At 33.5% G+C, this 15,822-nt stretch overlaps 1 protein-coding gene across 4 annotated transcripts in view; it reads right to left on the minus strand.

Annotated features, from left to right (window-relative positions):
- Nucleotides 1–5,722: 5,722 nt before the first annotated feature.
- Nucleotides 5,723–15,822, minus strand: part of C1GALT1 (core 1 synthase, glycoprotein-N-acetylgalactosamine 3-beta-galactosyltransferase 1) — a 38,174-nt gene continuing 28,074 nt past the window's right edge. For all 4 annotated transcript variants that reach the window (XM_072784050.1, XM_072784048.1, XM_072784049.1 and 1 more), the window contains one exon: nucleotides 5,723–10,701. In XM_072784050.1, the coding sequence (XP_072640151.1) occupies nucleotides 10,510–10,701 (192 nt within the window). In that variant the 3' untranslated portion in view covers nucleotides 5,723–10,509. The remainder of the gene's footprint in view (nucleotides 10,702–15,822) is intronic.

A 15,822-nucleotide genomic window follows, 5' to 3' on the forward strand; every position in this document is an offset into this window, starting at 1 on the left:
AGGTTCTAACTCCAGCAAAAAAAGGCCAGACCTGGAGTCTATTTTATATTTTAAGACTCAACTTTATTTTTTTAATTTTTATTTATTTATGATAGTCACACAGAGAGAGAGAGAGAGAGAGGCAGAGACACAGGCAGAGGGAGAAGCAGGCTCCATGCACCAGGAGCCTGACGTGGGATTCGATCCCGGGTCTCCAGGATCGCGCCCTGGGCCAAAGGCAGGCGCCAAACTGCTGCGCCACCCAGGGATCCCCAAGACTCAACTTTAAAATGTGAGAACTTCCAGACTTCTAAGGATAGGTTTAACTTTGTAAACTCTTTTAATTAGAGTGGAGGCCGTACTTATTCAGAAGCACACAGGGTCCAACTCTTAGCTTTCACTATCTAGATGAATACTTGGAAGTTTCTCCAAATGTGGCTTTTAATTAATTTAGGTCAGCTAAGCATGTAGGGTATGGTTTGCTTCTAAGACTTAATGCTGAAGGACTGTAAGATACTCCCTTAATGCTTATTCTCTAAGTCTGAGTTCACAGAGCCCTCACTGAAGTAGGACTGTTAAGGCACTAACGTAAGTTTGTCCTTTTAAGACCATGTGGGGTTTGGTCATCCTTGTCTAAAATGAAGGGCCAAATACTAGTCAGTACAATGTAAATCATACATTGTACTGACAAAAGTACAATGTAGATAATAGTACAATTATCTACATTGTACTATTAACTACACAATCCTTCACAGCAATCAGAGCAGGCTCCTCTCTCATTTGGTTCTCTGAAGGCAATCGCTGGCTGACCACCCTGTGTAACTTGTGTAACTTCTTTACTTCCTCACTAGGAGGCCAGTCAGCAGGTCAGTGGGGTTCTTGGGACTTTGGATAGCCTAGATTTTATGGTTTTTATAGGGTGAGACACAGAGATTCATTTGTCCTGTTTAAAAGATTAAACAGGGCCAAAGGGGCCAAAGGCAGGTGCCAAACCGCTGCGCCACCCAGGGATCCCTAGATGGGCTTTACAATGGACCAATATTACCAACAAAACTTTTCATTACGGAAGTTACTGGGAGACCTTCCTCAAATTCAAACCTCATAAAATAGTTTAGCCTCCAAAAGGCTCTCTTTGCCTTCTTCGTGGTCGGACATCTGTCGTCTTTGTTTTACTCTTTGAGCCCTTAGCCTTTACTGCCCATTTTGGTTTAACATATTTGAACACTGTCATCAGCTCTGTTACAGTTAAGTTAGAGGGGTGTTTCCTAAACACTGAATTTCTTGGGGCAAGACTCTACCTTTTTCCTCTCTGCAACCCTAGGACCAGAAAGTACCTGAGGGCAAGAATCGTCATTCATATGAATACAAGAATTGGCCTTGTAGAAGGAAGATGAAGGGCTGAGGGACTTTGAAAAAATAAAGTTGGTGATCTTAAAGCCTTAGGCCAAGGCCTGAACTACACAACACTTGGAAATTGCTTTTCTTCAAGGCAGAAACCTTACTCAAGCTGCTCTCGCCTAGCCAGACCTCCCTTCACAGTGATTGACAGCGTGATCCTCCTCTCATTACTGAAAGGTATTGTGTTTCTTCTGTTAGAGTAATAAAAAGTATAGAAGTCTGCCAAAGTCCTGACTGGTGGCAGTGGGCTGATCTGTTCCCTGTATCTAATGGTAACCCTTCTCCCATTTTACATGTTTAGCAGAGCGCTCAAATGTATAGCTCAGTTTTATTCAGTGGGAAGGAAATTGTGGGATCGCAGTACATAAATAAAATTAGTCTTTAGTTACCTGGACTCAGAAAAAAAGTGGTCAACCACATTACCGACCTCTTCTGATGCGCAATTCATGAGGTGGAAAATGGGGTCACTCAAATAATTGTGTTGCCTCAAGATACAGCTCCCTTTTCTATCCAAACTGTTTAACTAAATGAAGAGTGAGGTCCCTGAAGGAGTTTTGTTCCCTGTTTTGTTAACGAGGAGGTTGAGTATTCCTGGAAGATAGCTCTGAAGTGTCATGAGCAGTGAAGATTTAACTTAACCTCAATCACCCTTGGCTCTAGAAGCCCCATTATTACTTGTCAGATATTTTCTGTTATTATTTCTCATATGAAAGAGGGTATGCACTGACTGGCTTAGAATTAGAATAATAGTATATTTGATGTCTATTACCACACCTTGGGCTCCTGGGTGTGATTTTGACATATATTAAAGCCAACAAAATAAGTCAAAAGTTTGCTGATCTTTTGAGTACAGAGCTTGGGTTGAATCTGAGAAGTGAAAGAAGAAGTAAACAAGACAATTCCTAATTTTAACATGCTATGCCATAGAGTAAGACTAATTTTTAATTCTTAGGTGTAAGAAGTGCAATAAAATTTAGGGAGGAAACCACTACCATACTGTAACATAAGGAGGAGTCTGGAAAAAATGTCAAAGGAAACCAACCTGCCTTCTTAAAAAAAAAAAAAAAAATCTCACTGCTGTAAATAACTGCTTTTGGGTAAAATGCCTGCTTCACATTTTCAGTTTCTCTATCTCTTGTTTATTTCAGTTTTAGTAATGACAGGAAGTTTGGGTATTTTTACATCAAAAGTTTTGGACTGCAGAGGGGAAAAAAGAAAACCCTCTTAAAGACACCTGACAAATGAGTTTCAAGTGATTCTATGCAATGATCTAGAGTTATCGAAGAATAAATTTAGACAATATGCTGTAAGTTTAGGATTTGTAATAGCTACTGAATTAGTAAGAAGGTGAATTTCTATTTAATAGCAAAAATTCTATTAATATTCTTTAATAAGCACTGTTTTACATTATGAGGTCATCAATTAGGCCTAAATGAGGTCACTGGTGATCTTAAATTAAAACTATGTGCACCCACAAGTTTTTTGTCTTTCTACCCTCTAAGTTAGCATATTATAAATGGATCTTGATGTGTTTTCAAACTTCAGACTCGGGTTCAATCTTGCCACTCAGTTCTGCTTCACTTGTTCTGAGTCATTTGACTTCTGAACACCAATTTTCCATTTGGCAAATGTGAAGATTTAGTAGCCTAAGAGGGTCTACAATAAAACAGAGAATGAAGTCTAACCTGGTAAAGATTATGAAATTTTCGGATGAGAAAAAAACACCAAATACCAATGATTACTTGAGGATCTCCAAAATAGTTGGCTACATGTCTAATTTAGGATTAAGGAAATATAGGTGATTCAATTATTTCCCCTTTTTTTTCTGCTTCTGTAACCAGGCAAGTAGGTCTGTAAAAATCATTTTTAAAAATTAAAAAAAAAAAAGATTTTATTTATTTATTTGTGAGAAACTGAGCATGAGAGGAGAGAAGACAGAGAGGGTAAGAATCTCAAGCAGACTCCCCATTGAGCAGGGAGCCAAGGCAGGACTGGTTGCCACAACCCCCAGATCATGACCTGAGCCGAAAATAAGAGTGGGAGGCTTAACTGACTGAGCCACCCAGGTGCCCCTATAAAAATTACTTTTTATAAATAAATCATTTTTTGTTTTATTATTCTAAGCATGTAATGACCTTCACCTCACAGAGTAAAATTACTTTTTTTTAGAATGAAAGTACTTACTTTACACACCTAATTAGTATGCAAAACTAAAGTTTAGTATTTTGACTAAAGAAAAATCCAACTAAAATAACCATACCTTTCTATATCTCTGACACACACAGCACTGAAGAGAATGAATACAGTCTTATATAGAACTAAAGAGTGGATCATTAGTCTCTTTCAAACTACTTTCTGGATTTTATCACCAACTTGCTACAGTCTAATAACAAATGAATGGAAAGTGAAATTCAACCTAACTGCTACCAGGAGTGTAATTCTGGTATTCTAGAAAAAGAAAGAGGAAAGACAATGTGGTTTAGTGTGAGTTCTATGAAAAAAGATTTGAAGCTGACAAGAGTCACAACTTGACAACTTGTTAAGACTAAGACACTGCCACTATAATTAGTTCTATAATGGCACATCTAGCAGTTCTACAAATGAGGAAGTACTGTTAATCTGTCATTAGACATTCATTAGAAAACCCAAAGAGCTGAAATCCTAGTACTGAATTTCACAAAAAAGACAATGAGTATTTCATTAGGAGGTAAATAGCTGTACTCAACTACACTATAGAGAGGCAACATACAAGACAGAGTATAAATGCACAAATTTTTAGTCCTGGAAAAAAAGAGCTATCAATAACAGAATGAGAAACACCAGTACAAACACCTGGTAATTCTTAGGCAGCAGAAATGATGCAACACAAATGTAGTTCTTAAGAAGTACAGTAGTTAAAGTTCTACATAGCAAGACTAAATTCAATAATGAGTAACAAACTCATGAGAAAATCGTTCACTTCTATGTTTTGCTAATACTGATAGCTTTATCTGGAGAATGTTGATTACTTTAGTTGTTAACTGTTCATTCACCTTAATTAAATACTATAGGAAATTCTATTTGGACAATCTATATTGTCAACATTATTAGATCTGAAATAAAATATGTTTGAGGTAGAGCGCCTCCCTTTAGTGATAAGATAAATTAAGCAATAATTCTGTATCCTTTCCAGGACTATACCTTTGGAAAACTTAAAATAGGTTGTAGTAAATCTATATGTATTTAGGTACATAAGTTTCTTCTTGAAAGACTTACAACTAAATACAATTAATTGGAAAACATGGGGCTATCTGAATTTACTAAATCTTACAACTCTGCTACTAAAACAGTATAAAGTGGCATTCATTCCCTCAGCTTTTTTAAAGCTGCTGAGTCCAAACAACAGTGTGTATATACATATAAACACATACACGTACATATGCACTAATAAGGAACATATTGGGTGGCAGGTTACTGAAAATTGAGGTAGACAGGCTAGACTTCAGGTCAAGGGCCATATGAACATCTGCAATCATTTGCTTAAGAAAGAGGTAGGTCAATTTTCACTCATATCTTAAAAGTACCAGACTGATCTAATATCGATAGATAATAAACCTGAGCTCTGAATGAAATATGCCTAAAACCACAAAGATTTTGGCCTATAAAATTCATTTCACTGAGCCTTTATATATACGCAGAGCATAATTAAGCAAAGTTAGAAAAATTATTATTTTTACATATGGGGCAAAGAACCTCATAAATATAAATAACTTTTGAAGTATACAAAATGTCTGTCATTCCAGTCTCAGGTCAAATACTACCTCCTCAGAGGTCTACCTTGACACCCTACCCAGAAAATTGCTCTATCAAATCACTGTTTTCTTTTCCAATGTTCAGAAAACATTGTTCTCTGAAATACCTAGTTCATTCACCTATTAACTTATTTATTGTCTAGCTACAGAATTAAGGCTCTATTGCTCACCACTGTATTTCTAGCAGATGCTAGGCATAATTATTTCATTAGTTGAATAAATTGAGTGTACATGATAGATCAAAATATACCAAGAGATAGAAAAGAATCCCCCACATATACATATACTTACCTGGATGACAGAGTGTTTCTAATTTTTTTAAGGTTATTACTTAAAATTTGAGGTGGAGTATTTTGTTGCTTTAAGACAAATAATATATATTGTAGTAAAAATTACTTAAGCCTCTTGAAATTGAATAACTTAGATGGGAAAATAATTTAAATTAATATTTTTTTGGTAAAATAACCCAAAAACTACCCCTTAGTTTCTCCCGTAACTCTTTTTTTTTTTTCCCGTAACTCTTATATCAGTTAAAAATAATCAGATAAAACAGCTTTAAACATGGTAATTTATTTTATGTGGTTGTTTAAATCCATTGTTTAAAAATGTTCAAAAGGCACTTTAAGAAACATTTAAAAATACATTTTTTCCTGACTTATTGGTGGATCACTTAAAATAAGCAAGTCACCAAACATTTTTAAATCATTCATACTATTACCTTACATAATTTTTAAATTCCAAAACACAAATATTTACTGTGTAATATAACACACTGCTTAGCAGTAAGATTAGTTTCCCTCTAATATATACTTCATATGGATTATTAATTTGTAGGGCCCTGCAAAATTATTTAAACTGAACTGATATAAACTAAAAACTAGAGAGCTAAAAAGGTAAAAGGAGTTGAAATAGAGCACTATTCACTTCTGGAGCCAGTTTTAGAGTCGATTTCTCTGGAGAGAATTTGTAAAGTTTTTTACTCAAATCTGTATTAAAACTTCTATTTCAACTCCGACATATAAACATAAGTTGTATTTTTAAATTAACAGAGATTACATTTAGCATAAAATAAACCATAGGTTGTCCCCCAGCTTGCATAAGAGCGTTTCTGTCAGGCCTACAATAGAGAAATGAGGCAAATGAGGTTTTTTTGGTTTGTTTTTGAGAAAAAGGGGTAGAGGAAATGAAATCCAAATAACTTTACTTCATTTAATAATTGTGTATCTAGAATTAGTTTAAAACTGTAGACATTTAAGTAGGGCAAGTATCCTGAGAGCCAGCAGGCATTATTCTTAGATTTTTTTACTTCCAATCTCCTAGGGAAATCTAAAGTTAATAGGTATAAAATTATTAGTAAGTGATACAAATTCTAATCACTAATCACAGCCAAATTAACCGTGCAAAGGCAGCATTAAGAATAGTTAGAAAATGGAAATTAGTTGTAAAGAAAATAAAGGGCAACAAATACAAAGAAGAAGGAATTGTCAAAGACAGAATACTCTAATGAACTGAAAATTTAAATGAAGAACAAAAGGATAGATTTGATCTAATCATAAAGTGAGACAGTTTTTCAAGTCTCAATCTGAAAATACTATCATTTGATAGTATTTTTGATAGGCTCAAGGAAATGAAAAATACTCAAACAATTATGAAAATAACCCGTTAACAAATTTAATGCTCAAATGCAATTACCGTATTTCAAAAAATACCAAAAACTGGCCAGTAATTTATTTTGAATCTTCTTACAGTAACAAAAATTCCTCTGAAATTTAAGATATTTGAAAACAAATAATTGAACTCTGAGACAAAAATCTGCTTTGTATCACCTATGAACTTCCCACTTGAAATACAGTATACTGTTCCTGGGAAACATAAACATAGCAAAAGCCTTATATTTTGAAACAACACTAAAACCATTTATCCAAATGACAAAGATCTCAATTTAAAATACAGTAAGTTATCACCATGAAATCCAGTTTTATGTGCTCTGCTGAATACTTGGGAAAATTTTTTGCTGTATGAGGTCATATGGAGGGTCAACTGATTCTTGACAGTGATCAAAGTTTGATATTATTAATTTGCAGAAAAACATTCTATATATTATAAAGTAGTATTCTGCTACCTCCATTTAAAATTTTTTATTAACAATCAGAAATTTTTTTTACTAACTAGTGAGGACACTCATTTAGCTATGCTTTTAATGAATTAGTATGTACTTACTAGTTCTTAATAAACTCTTCCCACCCCAATTGTGAAATTACTAAGCTTGGAGAATTAAATATGTTAGTTACTGTGGGCCCTGACATTAGTGGAACCTGAAGAAGCCAAAGAATTTTGTCAAAAACTGAATGATCCACGGACCCTTCAGGTTATCTTTAAAATCTCTGACATTTAATATGGTATGATCTTGGAAAACACAGATTTAAAACTTGCTTTATTTAAATCTTTGAAAGATATCCTACTTAAGGGGCAATAAATCTTCAGCACATCCCAAGGATCATTTGCATCAGAATCACCCAGGCCTTGGTTCCCAAACTAGAATGAATAGGACTCACCAGGAGGGCTTATTTAAACACTACAGCTAGCCTCCACCTCAGGAGGTCAGAGGTGGGGGCCCAGGAAAGGATGCATTTCCAAGTTCCCAGATGAGGCAAATACTGCTAGTTGGGGACAACACTTTGAAAACCAGTGAGCAAGGGAATCTGTTAAGAATGCATACTAACGGTTCTCATGCTAGAATCAGAATTTCTGGGACTGGGGTCTTGAAATATGCATTTTAACAAGCTCCCAGGCAAGAAAAGAAGAACCACAATTTGAGAGCCACTACGACAATTTGCCTGGTTAATATGACTATTACTGGCTGATGTATCAGATCACACATGTTAGTAAGTAAAACTGGAAATAGTACTAAATGATTAACCTCAAAGGTGATATGGTATAAAGAACACACAGTCTTTGAGCATAAATCCTGGCTCTGTGATTACTAGCTCTGTGACAGTGGAAAAGTTACTTTAATTCTCTGAGCCTCAGTTTTCTCATCTACAATACAGAAAGAACACCCAATTTGTGAAGATTAACACTAATGCACACAGAATATCTAAGCACACTAGATGGCATAGAGTAGGCATTAGATAAAAACTAGCTATTACTTAAGAATTGTATGAAATACTTCCTCCAATATCTAATTTGATTAAAGCAGATTTTTCATTCATTTAGAACAAATATTTATACTCTAAGGTAACAGAATAATAAAACCTTATACTTATTGCTCCATAGGCTGGGCCAGACAAGTGTTCGAAAAGTTGTACATATATTCACTCATTTAATCCTTGTTAAAATCCTGTGAGGTAGGTAGTATTACTGTCCTTAACTTAATAGAGAAAATTGAGGCACAGAGAGATTAAAATTGCTCAAGGTTACAAAACTAATAAGTGACAGATCAAGAATTTAAACCCAGGCAATCTGACTCCAGATCCCAGGATTCATCACCATGTTAATTTCCTATGAGTAAATTTTCAGGTTTTTAGAAAGTAGCATATATGGACTGCAAATAACTTCATATCGACACCAAGGTGAAGAGTTGTTTAAAGAACAGAATGAATGCCTTGAAATTCTGGCAGATGATAGTGCTATGAAAAAAAAAAAAAGACAATTTAAGGTAAAAACAGGTGTGACTTTTCACTGTGTGAACAGAATAATCCATAATTACCACTAATTGTCACCAAGATGAACATCTTTTCAATACACCATCCAAAGAGATGATTTTTGACATGTTTTGGCACAATAAATATAAACTCTTTAGCTAAGCAGCAGATTCAAGGGCATGAAAGCCATGTAAAATTAGCATGATGATAAACATAAAAAATGTAAATCATTTGTTACATTTAAGATAATCTTATAGAAAGTCTGCAAAATATTCTTTCCTTCCAGAAATCCTTTAAATAGAAGGTCACTAAAATTAGAATGAAATATTTATGAATATATTTTTGATGACAGTGTTGAATGGTATTCTGCTCCATTAGAATTATCCATTGGCAAAACCAAAAACCAATCAATAAACAAACCCCCAAATAGTAAGTCAGCATCAAAATTCAGGCTGTTGTTCATGAATTAAGTATTTGGTCTTTTAACATCTGGCATATTTCAGTTTGTTTAAGCACTCTGTATTTCTAATGTTTTTAATGACCTCTGATCAAACTCGTATATTCAAATTATTTTGCCAATGCCAACTAATAGCCACCTCAGAGCCTAAAAATGAATGTCTTAACCTTGCTTTAAACAAGTTATGAAAGGCACAAACATAATTCTCAACTCTCAACAAAATGATAAAAGGAACTATAATTATGTAGTTGAAAAGAGTTTTACATATTCCATTTAAAATGTCACTTAGTAATTCCTGAGAGTGCTTCTGATCTAAGAAAAGCATCCCCAAATAGCATTAAATTTACTATTTATTAGTTACCCACAATTAACAATGGGTAAATTTGGGAACAAAATATTTTAAAATGTGTTTATAGAATGCTATTAATGTTTTGAGTACATAAATATTAATAATTAAAATCATATTCAAGAATAAACATATTTAGAAAAGAGACAACGGGGACTCAGTAAAACATTAACTACTAATTAGAACCAAGTATATAATACAGTCAAGGCCCATATAATTTCAAAATGTGGCTTTATTAATGCACTTTAGGACAAGTGCCATTCTTACTTTAACCTTGCCCGGAAGAAATATTGCCAATTATAGTCACAGGAAAATTTTCATTAGACAAAAACTGCATGTGTGAGTGTGTGGGGGTGTGGGTTTGGTTCATTTATATCATACTGCAAATATAAACTCATATCTTGAGTTTATAAATAATATTACGCAACAATATTTCTAAAATTTTCTTTAAGGCAGATCTATTTAGCATCATGTGTTACTAATATGTGCAGTGTAGTTTTAGAAAATTTAAATGTTCTAGTTTCTCTGTGAAAATAATACATGTGGTCAAGAATAGAAAACAAAAATCTCATTTCTAGTTCCTCTGCCTGGCCACCATTTTAAAAACACAAGTTTTTCATATATATAGATATATACATATATATATATCTATATATATATACTTACACACACACATATATATATATATGTATCAAAACACATTTTAACAGACTTCACAGCTCACTTAAAGCTTCAGTTTACAGTCATTCATATGAAAGATTTCTCTAATATGGAATGTTCACTTAGGAAGAATTCCTCACTGGGATTCCAGTGTTCTGTATCAGAAATGTAGAAGTTCTTCAGTGCAATGTTAGACATTTTACCTCTTCATTTATGTTTTTCTTTCAAGGGTTCTCACTGTACTTTTGGATCTTCATTTTTGTACGCTCGACTTTTTTCTTTTAGTATATTCTCAGGTAAGGCAGGTTGATATCTGTATAAATAACCATATGGACGAAGATGATAAACGAGGTATTCTAACTCATACATAGTTGTAGGATCAACATAGTGAAATGAAACTGCGAGATCAGAACAGCAACCAGGACCCTAAAAAAGTAGTGGAAACAGGCATTATTAAGATATAATACATAGTTAACATACAATATTCACATACTGATAAAGGAAACATTAATTTTAACAGAATTCAAGCATTAAAGCTGGCAAGGTAAAGCAGAGGCACCTTATTTATTAGACCTGTGGAAGAAACCAAGAGTTTTTAGATTTAAAACTAAACATGAAAACTGCTAAAATATATCTACCTGAAATAATATTCTCTCATATTCTATAGGGTTTTGCAAAAAAAAAAAAAAAAAATATATATATATATATGTATATATCTATCTATCTTGAGAATTCTCAAATGAAAGGGGCAACTATACAAAGGATGAAGCTCCATTTTTGAGTTTTGCTTTCTCTTCATAAGTTCTGTCTATAACTTTTTGTTTGGCTCAACCCCAGGAAGACATCTTTGGAACATTCAAGGACTACAAAAGCCTTACCCATAATGTGCCTGCAACCTAATACTTCATCTGCACATCAACCAAAACAGTGTAGTATTTATGAGAGGAAGTGCTGAGTCAAATCTAAGTTTGAATCTAAAGTTTGTCTACTAGGGTCAAATTCTGCCTACTAGTGTCTGACCTTGGGCAAGTTACTTAATATCTATAAGCTTCAATTTCCCCATCTGCAAAAGATGGCTATTTAAAAGAGATAATGTTTATAAAATGTTTGCAACCATCTTGACCTATAGGAAAGTCCAATAAATGTTGACATTATTTTTGACAAAATAGTCATATTTAGGTGGCCCTCAGTAAGTGTTACACATTTGTCCAGATATATAATTCTCACAGATTCCTAACACAGTTAGTATGAAAAACAGGTTTAAAAAAGACAAAACCAGGGGCAGCTCCGGTGGCGCAGCAGTTTAGCGCTGCCTGCAACCCAAGGTGGGATCCTGGAGACCCGGGATCGAGTCCCACATCAGGTTCCTTGCATGGAGCCTGCTTCTCCCTCTGCCTGTGTCTCTGCCTCTCTCTCTCTGTGTCTCTCATGAATAAATAAAATCTTAAAAAAAAAAAAAAAAAGACAAAAACAAGATAATAAAAAATACAACAAACAAACAACAAAAAAAGCAAGAACATAGCAGAAAAAAAATTTAAAAACTGGTCCTAGAATTAAACAGCTGTAAGGTCATTTTGGTATCTAGAGAATGCTTCACCCAGGTGACTCCAACAAAACGTTCACACTTTATCTAATGTCTTTGCAGGGACTCAAGAAGAAAGATATTCTGGTAAGTTTCCAGAGAAGATCCATACTGAACATTTAATAATTCATATTTGGAAGTAGATAGCTTATAATGCAGTAAAAATTATCAGGGAATTGTCCACTGTATTTTCTATGGCTTTCTCTATGAACTTCCCTTTGAAACAAATGCTGAATATGTGGGGTTCTGAACAACCATGTAGCACTGGAAAATTATTTGCTGCCTACTTCTTAACACAATTAGGCAATGTAAGGATAGGAACAAATCTGAAAAGTAAAATTATAAGTCAACTTGTGATCATCAAATCAGCTCTGTCCAATAGATATATGTGAGCCACATGATGCAGTTTAAAATCTAGTGGCCACATTTAAAATGTAATTTAAAAAATGGGAATTATTTTGAATATATTTTAAATGAATAAATCTATTTTTTTCAACATGCAATATTTTAAAAATCATTAATGAAATTGTTCTTTTTATTTGTGCTAAGTTCTTGAAATTAGGAATGGATTTTATACCGACAGTATATCTCAATTTGGCCTAGCCATACTTTATAAATACTCAACAGTCATACCTGGCTAGAAGCTACTATACTAGCCAGTGTGTATTAAAACTAAAAGACTAGACTAATAGCAATTAATTTTAAATTGTTGAACCTCTCTGAAAGCAACTTTATATGACCCTGATATACTATATTTTTGATAAGATTTACTGCATTAATTACATTTCACTCTATTGCATTATTGTTTTTTTTTGTTTTTTTTTTTTTTTTTTGCTAGATGACCAGGATACTGTTAAGATTTATAAGCAATAAAATAAAAGACAATAAAAGAAAACAGCTATAATATTAGGAACAAAATATCTCTTTGCATATAATAATGGTTACTACCAAAACTCAAGAGAGTTCAGGTAAAAAAAAAAAAAAAAAAATTAAAAGCATAGGGAGATATTTAAGAAGAAATAAAATCTGGAGAAAACTATAAAGCTTACTAAGCCATCTAAAATAAATTTTAATAATACCAGGCATTCATTGTTCCTAAATTGATAAATACGTAAAGGCATGCACGTTACCAAAGTAGTTTGAAAGAAAAAGGATATAAAGGAATATATACTCTTAGATTAATAATTTCAAAATTCTGTAAAGTTAGGAGGTTCAAAACAATATGGTGCTTAAGGCAAAACCAAATAGGATGATGGAACAGAAGTGAAATACCAGATACCAATCCTATTGTAAGAAACACTATAGTATGTGATAAAGGAGATTATTTTAAATCACTACTGAAAATAAAAATTGGTACTGGAATGATCAGTTAACAACTTGGAAAAATCAGGAGCTCTCAACCTTGACCATATATCAGTAAGTTTCAGATGGCTTACAGTTAATAGAATTGAAGAATAGAATAGATCCTACTTGGTCATTTCTAACCTACAACAAAAGCAATTTCACATTTAGGGGCATATCTATATAAGTGTGTATGTATACACTATTACACACATATACACTAGTTTAAATCCTCTGTATAAAGACTGATTATAAATTATCTGGTGAAAACTCTATTCCTAGGAAACAGACTTTAGTCCTAGGGAATAAACTCACTTCTAGGGAAGTGAGAAGGTGGTAGGAAAAGGGAACTGTATGAAGAAGTTAAGTTTTAAACAACTAACCAACTTAAGAATGTAACTCTTTGATTAACTGTAATATCTCATATAGTGACTTGCTAAAATAAAAATTTTCCACACTGTGTTTGTAGTGACTACTACAGAGCAAAAGTGTATGTATGAGATTTAGGATAACTCTGAAAACAGCAGTAATTTCAGAGTTAATAATTCAGAAAATAGTATTATTTCTGAGTAATATTTCAACTCTGAAAACAGTAAATATTCTTCTCACTTTTGGAGACGAAAATTTATTAAATGATGGATGAGCAATAACAGAAGTTTGATTCACATTGTGTTTGTATAGAACCTCCTGGGGAAGAAGAGGCATCATTAGAAAGCTGGGTCAATTTTGGTGCTTCCAAGTCTATTTTATTGTCTTCAATATAATTGAATAAACTTTTATAGAAAAAATGTAAATTTGGCATCCATTTCAAAAACCACTGCAATTTAAACAAAAGATATACCACAGAAATATTTATTTTGCTCATAGAAATTATATTGTTAGGTATACCCTATCAGTAGGTGGAAATTGTGAGTAGAACTCTTAAGGGCAAGAAGGATATTTTACTGTTTACAAAAACAGTGACAATTATGACGTCCTTTTGCTATTACTGTATGAAGCAGATACTCCTAGTAAATAAAATCTTACATGCATTTAAATGTCTTTGTTATATGTACTTGCAATGTTCTTAAGTTTTATAGATCTTTATATGGAAAAGGGTACAGAATTATACTAAGGGTCATATTATACTAAGAAAAGTTTACATTAAAAAAAAAATTCAAAGTAGTACCTCAGTAGAACCAAACAAAAACAGACTATCACAAAGCAGAATTAGGAATACATCTGTTTTATAGTTTAGGAAATTGTTGCATCCACAATAGAATGCTAGCATAAGGTTTTAGACTCATTACATAGAACTGAACTTAAAACTGTTCATTTATTAAAGTGGAATTTTATCCCAACAGTAGAATATTTATTCTAACATCCCTCAGCCCCCAACCCCTTTGGGGGTACATATATTAATCATGGAGGGGAGCTCATGATGGAAATCACAAGAGTTTATAGGCATGGTTTATAATAATGCCTAGGCTATTACCAGGACAAATTACTTGCCTTTTCTGAGCCTCAATTTTGTCACCCATTAAATGCAGAATTAAAAAAATAAGTAAATGAATAAATAAATGCAGAATTACTGTAAGGAAAACTATTGTGTCTGTATAAGTACCAAGAACATTCTAGTGGTTGACATCAGAAGCAGTAGTGATTTGCTTCAATGTTTCCTTTAATGCTGATTGTCTAAAGATTAGGTCAAATGTTCTAGGTCAAGGTTTCTTAACCTCAGTGTTAAGTGTAACTGACATTTTAGGTCAGATAATTCTTTATTGTGGGAGGCTATCCCAAGCACTGTGAGACATTTAGCATCTAGTAGGTTTACAGTCCTGTGGGTTTCTACCCACTAGATGCCAGTAGCAACTTCCACTCAATGCCAGTCTCCCAGTTAACAACCAAAAAATGTCTCTAGACTTTGCCAAATGTCCTTTGGGAAGCAAAAAAAAAAAAAAAAAAAAAAAAGCCTGCAGTTGAGAACCACTGTCCTAATTTGTTTCTTTATTTTTTCTTTTTTAAGATTTTATTTATTTATTCATGTGAGATAGAGACAGAGGCAGAGACACAGGCAGAGAGAGAAGCAGGCTCCATGCAGGGAGCCCGATGTGGAACTCGATCCTGGGACTCCAGGACTACGCCCTGGGCCAAAGGCAGATGCTTAACCGCTAAGCCATCCAGGGATCCCCCTGTCCTAGATAATTTGAAAACACTGGCTTGTAAAGATGAGAATGTTAACATGAAGTGTATTATTTGTATCTTAGGACCAGAAAAAAAGAAGGTGTCGAGTACTAATGACTTGTCTACATGCATTATTAATCAATAACAGATCTGAATCTAAAAGCTAGGTTTCATGATTCCTAGTCTTCTTCAGTCACTCACTGCTGCAATGCTCGTAACAATGACAAACTGGAAACAACCTACTAAATGTGTATAGTAGAAGAATGGATAAATTATTGTATACTCACATTAGATTGTACAGCAGCCTAAATTAATGAAGCACATATATTAATGTTGATAAATTTTAATGTTGTATACAAAGGGCAAATGTTCAAAGATATATAGGGAATAATTCCATTTATTTAAAAACCTACAAAATAATACTATATATTATTTATAGACAAATAAACATGTAGGAAAAA

This window comes from Canis lupus, chromosome 18 (assembly GCF_048164855.1).
Source record: "Canis lupus baileyi chromosome 18, mCanLup2.hap1, whole genome shotgun sequence".
NCBI classification, from domain to species: domain Eukaryota; kingdom Metazoa; phylum Chordata; class Mammalia; order Carnivora; family Canidae; genus Canis; species Canis lupus.